The sequence below is a fragment of the Neolamprologus brichardi genome, chromosome 8 (genome assembly GCF_056152115.1).
Source record: "Neolamprologus brichardi isolate AB-2024 chromosome 8, ASM5615211v1, whole genome shotgun sequence".
In the NCBI taxonomy this organism is placed as follows: Eukaryota; Metazoa; Chordata; class Actinopteri; order Cichliformes; family Cichlidae; genus Neolamprologus; species Neolamprologus brichardi.
The window spans coordinates 13940314-13954376 of NC_142111.1; the positions used below are offsets into that span (position 1 = coordinate 13940314).

The following is a 14063-nucleotide window of genomic DNA, read 5'->3' on the forward strand; positions in this document are numbered from 1 at the left end:
TTAGGGACTAGTAAAGCGCTATACAAATACAGGCCATTTACCATTTATATAAGACACAAATGTAGTTTGTACAGTTCTAATAAACTTGAGAGTTAGTATTTGGTATGATCACCTCTAAGTACTTTTCAGGAATAGTTCTCCGGGCTTCTTGAAGGACATTCAAAGCTTTTCTTTGGTGTTTCTGCCTTTTGTTATGTTCTCTGTCAAAATGATCCCACACTGCTCCCACACATGTTGAGGTGTAAACTCTGGGGAGACCAATCCATGACTGTTGGTGTTCCACGGTGTGTTTCTTTTTATCTAGGCCTGCTTTTACTGCACAGGCAGTGTGTTTGGGATCATTATCATGCTGAAAAATGAAGTCGCTGCCGATCAGACACAACACAATTACATGGTGGATCAGAATCTGACAATATTTTTCTGTCTTCATAATTTCATCAAGTTTTGGAAGATCTCCAACACCACTGGCTGAAATGCAACCAGAAATCATGACCGAGACTCCACTGTGTTGTACAACGGCTACAATCACTCAGTGTTGTACTTTCCTCGCCTCTAAATCTGCTGACGATAAGTTGAACCAGAAATTTAAAATATGGATTCCACTGGCATATCTGAGTTTTTTGTCCCCGTTAACCTTCCTTAAGAATGGCTTTCCAAAGAAAAACTCTGAGAACTATTGCTCAAGATTACTTTAACGAATTAAAAGAGGCAAAATATTTTTTAAAACGAGGGGTCGCTGAAGACTTTTGCACAGTGCTGTAAATTTGCACCAACAATCATAACATTGTCTTAAAACCCAACTGAATATAGTATGTTATGTAGCAATTGGTAAACAGTAATAAGGGAAATTTCAGTGGTTTAATTTTTGAAGAACAGCATGAATCTGTAAAAGAAAAGAAAAAAAAGCAGAAGGAAATACTTAGAAAGGCACATCATAGGTGCGCATTTACCTTCAAGACCATACGAGGCAGTAGAGGCAGCGAGGCCATCAGCTAAGTGGAAAACAAGCAAGATAAAATAGGAAGGGTGAGGGAGTAAGAACAGGGTGTCAAAATAAAACGAGACTTAAGTGTTAAAAAGAAGAGAAACAGAAAAACCTAGTGAACAGAAACCGATTTAAAGCTTACAACACGAGAATCTATGAGTAAGTCGTGCACTAGTTAAGTCTGAAAGGACGTAGAAATCTGATAAGTCGCACACTTTAGTTGAATTCTAGACGTTTCCAATCACACACCACAATGCGGGTTTCATTACCATCTGATAGAGACTCATAATCATAATCATAGTCGTCTTCTTCTTCTTCCTCTTCCTCATTGGCATGATTGTTGGGTGAAGTCACTCCTGGAGACCCGTTGCTTGCTTGGGCTTGCATGTGGGCGAGCTGGTGAGCCTGAGAAAGGGGTTAAAATAAAAATACTAATAAAAAAAATAGAAAATTCTACTTTGAAAGCATATATATAAGTGCCTATGCACACAGAATCTATACTGTAGATATAAGCATTTTTCTTGCTTGAAAGTTATGATGGGGTGAACCTTTTAGCACAGCTCCATCCATTATTGATGTTTGACTGCACTCTAATGACAAACAATGATAGATGTTTAAGGCTCTGGAGCTACCTGGAAGGTTCTTATATTATTTATGAAATTTGAACAAGTTTTGCTGACACAAATGTGTGAGGAAGATGCGTTTCTTCTTCACCTTCTGCTTGAGTATGTCCACCGGTGCCTGATGGGCTTTGAGTTTCTTGTTCTTGAGCAGTATCCTCCCTCGAAGCTGCAGCGGCGATGGTAAATGAGGGTCATCGTTGAAGTCGCTTTCGAAAAGGAAGCGCGTCACAAGGCGTTCGCCGAACACAGTCTAATTTAAAAACAGAAAAAATGAACAAAAACCACACCATCAGGAAAGTCAAGTCGAGTGCTAAGAGAAGCATCAAATGAAAGAGGCTGCGGAAGAATCTTCCAAATACAAATAAAGTAATTTTATCCATGCAAAACAACATTACAAATAAACAAAACCATGGTGATGTTAGCTGGCCTGAGGCACAGAGCTGTCTGCAGATAAAAGAATTTCCTTTATCAAGCTACTCAGAAGTCAGTCTCCAAGGAGGATGAAACGCTCGGAAGTCTTGCGAGATGAAAGCACAATGATATTCCACGATATAGCTGTCGTGCCAAGATATCTGTGGGCTTCATAATTTAGAAAAAAAAGACGAAGAAGAAGAAGATGAAAGGGTCATTTGCGCCCTGAAGTTCATAAAAGCAAGCGTCTGGACGCTGGCCAGTTTGAATGCCCAGAACAGCTAGAGAAAAAACAAGGGTCAAGGAAATCAAATGAGTGGAGTCGTACAACAAACAAGCCTACTTGAAAGGGAACGTTATTCCCTAAATATAAAGGATAGAATAGCTGAACAAGGAGCATGGCTGCCAAACTAAGGATTTTAGTTCCTCCTATTTTATTGTTGTTTATTTTTCCCTCTGCCACAAATTAGTGTCGCTCTGAGATTTAAACAAAGACAGACGAAGCTTGTAATTGGGTGAATTTATAAGTTACCTCACAGTCACGCTATGAGATGTCCAATCCAATTGAAAAGAAGTTTTCGTTTTTATCTGCTCAGTGGCATTCTCATCTGTCTCGCTTACTAATCAGTAACTGGAAAATTAAATTAAAGACACACAAGAAACACAGTAACTCTAAGGACAGAGACAGGACTAGGCTGCCTTCATACCTTGAAGATTTCAGCCATCTTTCGTTGCTGAGGAAGGGAGCAGTGGTTCTCTATGGACAGGATGACGGGCATATCAGAATTGACAAACGCAGACCGGTTAATTGCTTCCACCACATCCTGAAGGACCACGGGAGAGAAGATGAAAAAGAAGAAATTGTCGATAAAAGCACTGCAAGTCAAATATGTGACAATAAAACTCAAACGGCTTTGGGTAACAGCTTCAAATTAGATGCAGCTGTAGGCCCCAAATCAGATTACATAAAATAAATAACGCTGACACAATTCGTTTAGCTTTCTCTGGATCCGTCACCCCTGAGTCTATCATAAGAGAGCACTTGTGTTTAAAGATACAGATTTTGTTCAAGAGGCTTCCACTGAGTCCATGAGATGAGCTATGGGAGCAGAGAGCCAGCGACTGATGCCCCAACAATCTATTTCCCCTTTATGAATTAAATTATTCATGTGCATTTCAAACCTTAAAGGGTATCTTAGTGGTGAGTGTGTGGCCGTGGTAAATAACAGGCATGCCATCGTCTCCGTCCCAGCAGTCCAACTCGACGCTCCTACAGCCTTGCAGGAGCACCTAAGCAAACGAGACGTTCACAAGTAAGCAGCAGTTTTCAACAAACCGCTCAATCTCAGCGGGCTTGGTTAAAAAAACGGTCCGGCTTACGTGGCTGTAGAGCTCAACAGAGGACTCTCCTTTGAGCTGGTGCCCAGTCAGATAGGTGTTATGAGAAGACTCGATGTAGTAGTAAGACAGAGGGTATTGCAGCTCCTCTGGATTCATCTGGGATTCCTCATTACGTGAAGCAAAGTTGTCCTTGTCCATCAGGAACCTGATATAAAGAGAAAGATGCCAACAACATGCAGTGAAGCATGTTAAAGAAAGAAAATTAAAATAAAATATAAAAGCAAAATGCATCACTGAGGCTGTATCAGCGATACACAAACTCATTATGGTGTAAATAAATGTTTAAAGTCCAAAAGGGGGTCGGTAGAAGTTTAGCACTAATCAAGAGCTACCCCCTTAGGCTTCCTACAACAGTGACAACTTTTATGTTGTGCTCTATACATTTACATTTTCATGCACTTTGAAGTATAATGATCTACGATAACTCCTATATTTCTATACCTTGCAAAACCTTCAAATGACATCCACCCCATTTGTCTCATGCTTGATGAAGGCTCAAATTTCTGCAAGAGAAAAAATTGGTGAGTTCCTTTTCCCTCCTTTTTCTTCCTTCATCTTTCCCCCTGACCGTGAAGATGATTTGAAATTGTGAATTTAAGAATCCAGACTTTACCTGTATAATACTGAGAATCTCATCGTAGCTCAGGTTCTCTCTCTGACAGTTGACTAAAAAGTCATTGAGCTGAGGGATAGCCAGTCCCAAGACGCCTAATGACGCATTCTCCACCCCCGTCCCGTTGGTCACAATGCTCGCTGCTGCGATGGCATCTGAAATCTGCTTCTGGTTGTCGGACATCTGCTGCCTGGTCCGGATAAACAGGCCGAGATCCGACCCGTTACGAGTTAGCAAGTCTACAGAGGAGAGGGAGAGATTTAGAGTAAAAGAGAAAGAGGTGTGTATGTTTTTGACTTCTGTAACTTCTCTTTGATCTTTTACCAAGGTCTGGCTGCAGTCCTGTGTCGTTGTCATCTATCCTGAGGTTGGTGTAAACAGGACATGATTCTGGGCTTGAGCGGCTGCAGGGGACAGCAAAGGTGTCAAACAGCTCCTTCAGGTCCTTCCTGCTTCGGATACTGTTGAAAAACAAATTACAGAGTGGAGTCCAGTTTTAGCAGCAGATCATGTCCCCATGCCCCTAGTATATTAAATTAAATTATTATATAAAGGGTTTTTTATACATATACCGTCACAATGGAAGATTCTCAAATCAAACATGAGTTTCAAATAGTAAGTGTAGACGCAAGCAATCCCTGTGAGCCAAAAGCTCTGGCTTATCTGTATAATGTCAATAAGTGTGGATATCCCTAATATGGTCAGGGGAGAGAAGCTTGTGTCAGACAGAAGATGAACTTGGGAGTTGCTCCAAGAGTAAGATATAAGGATTAATTCCAATTGTGAATCATGCAAAGCTACTCTAGAGTCTAGGGGGAAAAAATATGTAAATGGAAATCAGAACAATAGCTCTTCTTTAATTTTCAGCTTTGCAGCCATGCCACTTGAACTGGGGAGGAGGTGGCCACCCAATCAGAAATACATTTATCTGCCTCTAAATTTCTTTTACAAGAGAGAGTTTAAAGAGTTGCCCAAGAGCTTTTGTCTTTATAAGAAATTAAAAGAAATCTGCTGGGCAGCAGATGAGAGGACACTCTGCAATCTAAGAAATGCAGAGGGGCTAAAATTAAAACAACCCTTTGCTTGTCTGGGCGAAAGATGTGTGTCCATCCATTTGACTGGGGAAGAATTCATGCAAGCTAAATATTATGAAGAATGCTTGGAAAATGCCCTTGGCACGATAACCTTGAGAGGTATTTTTTAGTGCATATGTTTTATCACTGTCTTTAGCTGCTATTGATAAGAACAGTAGTTATATAACAAGAGGGCCTGAGCTCCAAAAGCACTGCACAGGGCATGTGCAGTATGTGATATGACATACAGCATATGTGAACATTGAGTCATTACACTTAGCTGGAAAAACGCATTTTTAGATAAAACAGAAGTTATATTTAAATAGTCAGAACTTGAACTGAATGAAGCCAGCACGGCCGACATCTCTTCCTCTGCTTTGGAAACATGAAATCTTATCAAAGCGCACCAGAACTGTAAGAAACACAAGATCCGATCATTTACCTGAATGATTTGAAAAGCTCGACAAACTCGATGAAGCTCATTGTGCTGTCAGAAATCATGAGATTCTGAAAGCCTTTGAAACAGCCTTTACCCCGGCCGTGCCACGATCGGCTGCTCCATGCCCTGCAGGCCCCAAAGAAAAGGAAACATATATTCGCTGGGATGGAAAAAATAAAGTGTTAGACGTCAGTGGGGTCAAACTTGCCCCGCTACAGTCATTTTTCACATACCCCGGCTGGGATTTAGCATTTCCCGAAAGGATTGGAGAAGACTGCGGACGGGTCTGGTTGGACCCTGCCATGCTGGAGGAAGAGGAGGAAGAAGAGGAAGAGGATAGCAATCCGGGGCTTTTACTGGATGAGAGGGAGAGTGGTCCGGGGATGCTGTCTTCTGTGGAGGCAAAGAGTGTTGAGTGTGAATAAAGATCACACAGACAGAAAATTATAAGATCTGAAGCATTTGGTCGGGTTTCTAGAAAACACCAATTAAACTGATCTGGCCTTGTAACTTCTACATGTTACCATGAGTGAGGTAACGTCACCTGGATCTTCTTGGTCGATGCTGTCAGACTCTGGTCCGTTTCGATACAGTCCTTCTTTACAGCTCCGTGTTTTCCTGGAAACCATCTCGTCATCGGTTGCATCCCCACTGTCTCCCTGTTAAAGGTGTGGGGGAAAAAAAGATGAAAAATGAGTCTGTGAAAAACCTAAAACCTAATCTAAAATTAGCATCCATGACTACAGCAAAAGGTCAAATTACTGACCCTGACAAGAACCTTCTTCTTCTTCTTGGCCTTCTCATTCGACAGAGGGTTGTTCTTCTGGGCTCCAACCTTGTCTCCACCACCCGTACCCATATTCCACCTCCGACCCCCAAAAAGCTCAATGGCATGGGCTAGTGTAGGGCCTTCATACCTGCTGTCCTCCTAGAATAGACGACGCATACAAATGTTACTGTTAATTAAACACACACCACTTCTTTTCATCCATCCAACTCTCGCATCATTCTTTGTGTGCTGAACATTTTTACAGGCTTATAAAATACAGTCAGTGTCAATAATAATAATTAAAAAATTGATGGGAGAGAGACATGTACTTTTAGAGTTTTACCTGATACAAACTGACATACTGCTTCCTCAGCCACTGCAACCTTTGGTCAGGAAACTTCTTTAATTTCCTGGTTGCATTCACCAACTCTGACAGGCCCTTGTAGAACATTTGTGCCGTGTGATTGGGGGCCACAAAGTGCAGAAGTCTAATGGCATCAGTCAGGAGATTAGTTAGTTTTAAGTAAAATGAAAATGTTTTAGCAGTGTAACAGTAACTCTATATAAAAGTGCATTTAAATCCTAATAGATTATAAAAAGGCACCAACCTATTGTCTGTGGTACTCAGACCATACAGAAGGCTGAGGCCATTCTCCTCCACTGTCATCTGACTCAGCTTGTTTTGCAAACATACAGCATGAACATCGACACCCTGATGGCCCAGAAACACTGCCTGCGCATTCAAATAAACACAAAGTTATGAACTTGAAAGCTAACCTGGGTTTTTAAAATCTACAAAACCAAAAAAAGATTTATTTTTATAACAAACCTTCACTATTCCCAGGTCCAGCAGGCCTTCTGCTAGCCCAGCCACTACAGGCTGCCCCAATCCCAGTGGTTGCTCTGCAGGGGAAGGGCCTCCGCTTTGAGGTTTACCTGTCGTAAATCAACATATTTATGACTGTTTGAGCTGCTGTAACGGCAAACGGAAATTGAAGAGCCCTTGCATGAATGCACAAATTTACAAGCTGTTTAAACTGAGGCTTTTATTCCGTAGATAAACACGTAAAGCACATTTAAAATAAAAAATATACTTTTTATATAATGCCCTTTAAATCTGTTTAAAGAGAAACAACGAGAGAGGAAATTGGTCTCGTCTGTTTGAGGTATAAACATGCTAAAAAGGTTCTGAGAAAAGGAAGGTTTGATGCAGTGATTTCAGCGTATCAAGCCTCCCACACCCCCTTACACTGGTAAACTGGAATCCTATATGAATATGACTCATGAAGAACGAGGTTGCTGAATAACTCAGTAGCAGATAAGGTCAAATTTCTTAATATTAAACTCTTGCAATTTACCCCAAGTGAGTGTTGTATTATCAGGCTGTAGATGTAGCAGACAGCGAGCACTGCCATGGCCGTCCTGGTCGTAATGAATGACCGTAGCGCCCTGCAGCAGAAACTGGTAAATGTCTGGTTGTAGTGACAGCACATACCTGGAAAAAAAACAACAGAGTTTGTCGCACGTCTGCTGAGGCACCAACAGCTGGATGTGTTTGCATGTGTGCTTAAGCCTCTTACCAGGGAATGAGCTCCGTGCCATGGCTAAAAGCTCTGTGCGTCTCCTCGGTCCCCTGAAACTCCACTTCTTTCACCACCGGCTCGGTAGACAAGTCACCATCTGAATCCGACAAGTCTCCGACCGTGAATCTGAAAACGGACGGGGGTTAGATGGGTTTGGAAAGAAAGTTTAAGAGCCAAAGATTTTTGCATCTTTTAAAGTTTTTGCATGCTGATTTCCGAGGCGATTTTCCAAATGCACATCTCTGGATTCATAGGACTCATTTTATTTTTAAAAAGCAATTCAATCAGACATAAGAAATGACCTGCATCTCACAACCAAACAGAAACTGAACCTATCCTGCAGGCATTGGCTTAATCAAGCAAAAAAAAAAGAAGAAAAAAGTACCATGCATTAGTCACTGCTCATTCCTTCACTTCATTGCTCATGCTTCTAATTAAACCGTAATCTGAAACATACTGATGATAGCAAGCATTGTTCGAATTCCAGTAAATTTTACTGTGAAACAACTTACAAAACATGTTTTTTTTCTGGAGTCGTCTTAAATGAAAAGGAACTAGAAGGGGAGCAGGAAACAAAGAACGAAGAGAGGATGTGAGACGAAAAAAAGAACGCATAAAGAGCTTTCAATAGTTTTTTGAGGTCTTTTTTGGGTGCTGGTGGGAAAAAGATCCAGAACACCGAAGAAAGGTGATTTTGTTTTTTAACTGTAGTCTATGTTTAAGAAAGATACACACTATGAAGCTTCTGTGCTAACATCGAATAATTTGTCTGAATCTGAGAAAACAGTTTATAAACACATAAAATGGTCCAGGTTTCCTGACTGCAAACATAACAGATCACAGCTGGAATTAAATGACTTTCTACGTCCTCCAAATTCCAGCCTTTGTTATTAGCTACCTGCCACCAGAATGCTGACAACAACCAGAACTCTGTTCCTTCCTGTCCTGACAGGAAACTAACCTGTTATCTATTTTTTTAACTCTGCCCCACACGGATTTCATGTCAACATCACTTCATCTCAGTAACAATCTGCAAATGTGTTCCTTCACAAACCCGTTATCTCGCGCTGGTGTTTATGAAAGAAAACTGCGCACTAATCCAAAATAAGACTTTGGTGAACATCCAGCCTACTTGGCACTTGAGGATATCCCCTACATTTAAAATAGCTGTGCATTAATCATTAAGGCTTAGTGGCTTTGTTGAATGTTAAACTTTTGTCTATCGCTAAATTGCAGTGCCTTGTTTGCTTCAACAGAGGCTGTTGTAGCAGCACATTTGCAAGCTAGCTAATGAATGCACTGCATCTATTGTGATTTTGCTCAGAACTGCGCTACCAGCAAAGCCAAGCCCTCACAGCATGGCAGTATTCGCAGTTCTGATATAAATCTGTATATAACATTCTTCTGCTGTGTCCATGAGTCATTGTCTGTGAATGACCAGCAAAATAAAGAATCCAATTTTGGAAACAGACCTTTGATAGAAAGGGTCACAGTGCTAAACAATACAATCTTCAGGCTGCCGTAACAGAGGGCCAAAAACGTAACCAAAAATGTAAAATAACACAATGGTAAAGTGAGAGCATGAGTATTACTAACTTTTGTGCAATGTGAGAGCAGGAAGTCAAAATAAAAGTCGAAAAGAAAAAGAAAGAACAGCAAAATGTTGCTTTTTTTGTATTAAATCAACACATCAGCATGATGAAGCAGAGTTCATCGGCAGTTGACAAATAGTAAAAATAAAAGCCAGTCAAGTGATTCATGACGTCCTTGGGTCTTGGTGAATTTGGTCGCATGCTATGTACCATTTAATACTTTCTCCTGTATGCCTTAAACTATTTACACGAACATCCTTTACACTGCGTTAAAATACACACTATCCTTCAACTGGAAAGAATCAAGACCCGGTCACGGTAAACAGATGCTATTCTGGGATATTCTTTAAAAAGACACCTCATTTTTCTAGGGTCTCATACCTGACACTGCACGCTGAAATATCTCACAACAAAAGCTTGGATGGCACACTAAAAAAAGGGGGGGGAGAAGAAACTGAACTAACTGATTGTGGCTGCGGTCTTTGAAGGAGTTGTTTCTGGATGCAGGGGACGGGCCAGTAGAAGACGGACTGGTGGACGCGTCATCAGGATCTTCTGCCTCTAAACTCCGGTTGCAAGATCTAAGGAGCAGGAACAGTCGAGTCAAACAGACAGATAAAGTAAAGAACAGCAGAGACGACTGTGTCAAACACCATCGCACATACCTGATAATCTGAAGGATGTTGCTCACAGTAGCTTCCTTCTCTGGCACATGGAGCCCATCTGGGCCAGATCGAGACAAGTAATTGCGCTGGCCGCTGTAATCGGACACAAACTGGAGACAGAAACAGCAGAGCAAGATGGATTGTACTAACAGGATATCAAATATGTAATGTAGTGTCAGTTTTATCAGATCTGTGTATTTTTGCGAATGACTGCGGGTGTTTTCTGCACCTCTATCGAGTATTCTGTGTTATCAGGAGACGGTTTGAGGCTGATGATGCTTGCTGTGCCATCCAACGCTTCACTTAGCTCCTTTAGAAAAACCCCACAGAATGGCACAACCTACAGTGTATATGTGTAAGAGAAAAAAACTCCCAAAAATAAAAATTACAGTGCAGCCAAGGTCAGTGAGTTAGAGGATCAAATGTCATCGGGGTAAACATAGGCCCACCTTGCATCCTGGGATATTAAGAGCTCTGGTCACAACCTTCTTGTACTCAGAGGAGGACTCATGCTGAGCCATGGCATCCTTTAAACCTCTCATGGTCTCGATGTCTGACTGGTCCATAAACTGCCACATCTTCAGCACCTTACGAGATCTGAAGGGCGAAAAAATGAAACAAAACAAAACACATTGATATTTTTGTGTGAGAACAGTGCAGATAATAAATTGCCTGTATATTCAGTAGGTGGGTGTATTTGAGTTGCGTCATTGTGTTTCTAAAAACCTGAGTCCAGCCAGGAACTCCATGACACCATTGTAGTTCCCCATGTTCCAACAGCATTTAGCAACATGGACCAGATATGAGAAAACTTCTCTTTTCTCCTCCATGGACCCTGCAGTCAGGACCAGCCACGTCACCCACGAACTCACCTGCGTGTTCAGAATTTCGCATTTCAGTATTGCCAACTGTTACAATCGTAATCAAGCACCAACAACAGCTGCACTTTATTGCGCTCTTATCTTACTTATAAAGTAAGCTGACACACAAACTGCAGAAAACCTCCCTAGTAACTCACAGCACCATCTTTGTCTGGTTATTCATCACCTTTTCCCTTGGAGTGAATAACATTTTGGCTTTAAAGAAACATTAAGTTCCAACATTGAAAATACCCAATATGGGGCTGTTTTTTTAAATTATTATTATTGGTATAACTTGCACTTTATTGTCTTTTGAATGCATTACAAGCAGAAAGAGTTTGAAACATTTGCATTTTTAAAAATATGTATAAACCTCATAGGAAGTGGAAAATAAACAGGTTATTTTCTACTCTATTGAGCACTCAAAAAACTATACAATTTGTCTGTAACTTACACGCCCCTAATGTTTTGGAATTATTATTGGAAAGGCTTGTAATGCCTCCATAGTTGGTGTGATTACAGCTGGAGACACATATTCCCCACTGGCGTTGGATAAAGGAGGGCATGTGGCATAACACTCTGCCAATTCAAATATATTAAATGACCTGTTTTGGCGACCCCTTGTAGCAGGGGAGCGGCCGGAAGTATATATTAGAAATGCTGTTACTGTACTAGTGCAATATGCTGCACATTTCTATGACAATTTATTAGTGGAATATCCACATAACAGGTGACATCATACCAAATCCCTGGATAACTTTTTAAGTGTGCTGGTGTGCTGTTACAAGGCTGGTATTAGGTATGATAAAACATGGGGGACACGGGACGACATCCAAAGGCACCTAAAATTCTTGAAAGTGTACGGTCATGTCTGCGCTCGTGAATTCTTCTCTGGAAACTTGTGCCTAATGTGGCAATGTATGCACAGGACTGCACCAGCTAGCTTCACACTTTCACCACAACACCTCTCCACGCATGCACACACATAAAAAAGAATGAGATCGGATATCTGTCAGCTGCGCTGCGTCTCTACACTGACTGACCTCAAGCACAAGCAAAAGACATGACGGCAACAGCAGATAGGCATCAGGCTCGACCTCTCTGTATGAGCACAGGTACACAACACAGGAAAAGATCAGATTTCAATCTGGCCTGTTTTAACTCTTTGTATTAGTGCCTCATGAATGCATTCGCACACAATAAAAAAACAAAAAACCAAAACGCGCTCACACTAAAACTCTTTAATCCACTTGGAGGTGGTAAAAACATCCCCTGACCCAGAGATCTATTACTAGGTTACGTAAGGATCAGTAAAGCCCACCAACATCTGACCTGACAGGGACTAAATAAAGTCACACACACACAGGAACTATTCGTCCTATTGTTTCCATTTCCATACTGCCTGATGAAAAACTGTTAAAATGTTCCAAAAATGTTTCTCATACACTCCCCTTACCTGTCCATGAACTACAGCACAAACAAGCGCAGAAATCAGACACATGCATTATTAGATTTTCTTGTCTTTGACACTAAAATTAAAGCCCCAAGCCATAAGGTCCTTGGCCCATTGGATACTTTATGTTCCCCAAAACAAACTGCACGAGCCTATCAAGGTTCATCTTCAGGAGACTTACTGCAATTAAATAGACAGCGCTTTTAATAGGCTGATTTTATTAGAGAGCCAGAAATTCCTCTGACATTGGTAATCACTGTCAGCCTGATCAGATACAGGGAATCAGTTACAGAAATTCCCTCCTGGGGCTTTCGAGGTTTAAATGTTAACTTTTCAGTGGAGCAGGAGCTCGTTCTGCAATCTACTGTATTTGGTTACCGAAAAACAACACTGCAGCCCTCCAGTCTCTTATCTGCTACTCCCCTACTCTTTGCGTGCCACGCATGAAAATTTTCTATCATGCACTTTCAGCATTATGACATAATGCGAAGCTATGTCAGCATCGGGGTTTTAGTTACACTCACCATCTAAATCATTCTGTCCATCTGCAAAGTGGCTTTTTGCACTACCACACATCAAGGGATCGCACTGAGTTGGCATCTTTTCAGGTATTCCAGATAGCAAAAGTGCGTATGCAGTGTTGTGCATGACAACAAGCAGGACAGGATGTGAGGATATATATGTACAAATGTACACAGAGCATATAATGGAACAGGAACGCAGCAAAGGGTAAATATGAGATAATACAAGAATACAGCAACCTCCCATAGAAGCATGAAAAGGCAGTTTTGAAGAGCATTCTGATAGAATTGCAGACACACACTCACATCCAAATTTGGATCTGGCTATATGATCCCCCCCCCTCTTTGATCTTTGTCTGTGTGTCCACCTGTCCATCTGTCTGTCCTGTTGTCTGTCTGTCGCCATCTGTGCTTGTGGTATTAGTTCATCTGTGAGGGTCAGTTTCTCCTTGATACACGGATTACATAATGGAATATAACAGAGAACCATTACAAACTCGAGCACACACTGGTCCCGTCAAACCTAAACACTTTGGATGGACACAAAGAGGCCCAAACTGCTCACAACTCCCTGCTTCCCAATGTTTTTCTCAATCCTGTTTAACTGATTAATGTTTCACTCCCACACATGCCTTAAAAATGAACTCTATCAAAAAAGCTAGGCTTGTTCATTTTATTTGCAAAGTCTTGTCTTACAAGTGGGGAAATAAACTTCTTAATTAGTTACCATCTCAAAAACCAGTTAGAGATCCGTCCAAGATCCAGTCAGTGACATGAAACGTTTGTGAACTATTAATCAGGGAAAATAAATATAATAGTCAGGTGAATTAACTAGTAGTAATTTAACCTTGAAATATATTCCACAGTTCAAAAATGAAAGGTAAAACCCAACCTGACACAATTAAAGGCAGCTGAAGGTTTCACCAGTACGAACAGGAGAGATTCAGTGCTGTCAATATGACTCTCGTTCCACTGTGACCATATATGGCAACACTGCACATTTGGAAAACTGTCTTTCGTGCTTCTCCTCTGGCTGACTTAAATGAAAACCAGCTGATGCGAGGAGGCATGCGAC

At 41.2% G+C, this 14063-nt stretch overlaps 1 protein-coding gene across 6 annotated transcripts in view; it reads right to left on the reverse strand.

The window, feature by feature from the left end:
- Positions 1-14063, reverse strand: part of plce1 (phospholipase C, epsilon 1) — a 79898-nt gene that overhangs the window by 14703 nt on the left and 51132 nt on the right. For 2 of the 6 annotated variants that reach the window (XM_087844646.1, XM_087844650.1), the window contains 24 exons: positions 10881-11026; positions 10604-10751; positions 10384-10494; positions 10155-10264; positions 9954-10070; positions 8410-8451; positions 7895-8023; positions 7673-7809; positions 7144-7250; positions 6923-7047; positions 6658-6802; positions 6312-6473; positions 6090-6204; positions 5779-5938; positions 5549-5671; positions 4358-4494; positions 4034-4272; positions 3862-3923; positions 3400-3565; positions 3202-3309; positions 2727-2843; positions 1700-1858; positions 1255-1390; positions 951-992 (listed from right to left, as the gene is read on the reverse strand). In XM_087844646.1, coding sequence (XP_087700772.1) covers positions 951-992; positions 1255-1390; positions 1700-1858; positions 2727-2843; positions 3202-3309; positions 3400-3565; positions 3862-3923; positions 4034-4272; positions 4358-4494; positions 5549-5671; positions 5779-5938; positions 6090-6204; positions 6312-6473; positions 6658-6802; positions 6923-7047; positions 7144-7250; positions 7673-7809; positions 7895-8023; positions 8410-8451; positions 9954-10070; positions 10155-10264; positions 10384-10494; positions 10604-10751; positions 10881-11026 — 3043 coding nt within the window. The remainder of the gene's footprint in view (positions 1-950; positions 993-1254; positions 1391-1699; positions 1859-2726; positions 2844-3201; positions 3310-3399; positions 3566-3861; positions 3924-4033; positions 4273-4357; positions 4495-5548; positions 5672-5778; positions 5939-6089; positions 6205-6311; positions 6474-6657; positions 6803-6922; positions 7048-7143; positions 7251-7672; positions 7810-7894; positions 8024-8409; positions 8452-9953; positions 10071-10154; positions 10265-10383; positions 10495-10603; positions 10752-10880; positions 11027-14063) is intronic. The other 4 variants (XM_087844649.1, XM_087844652.1, XM_087844647.1 and 1 more) reach the window with 3 other exon arrangements.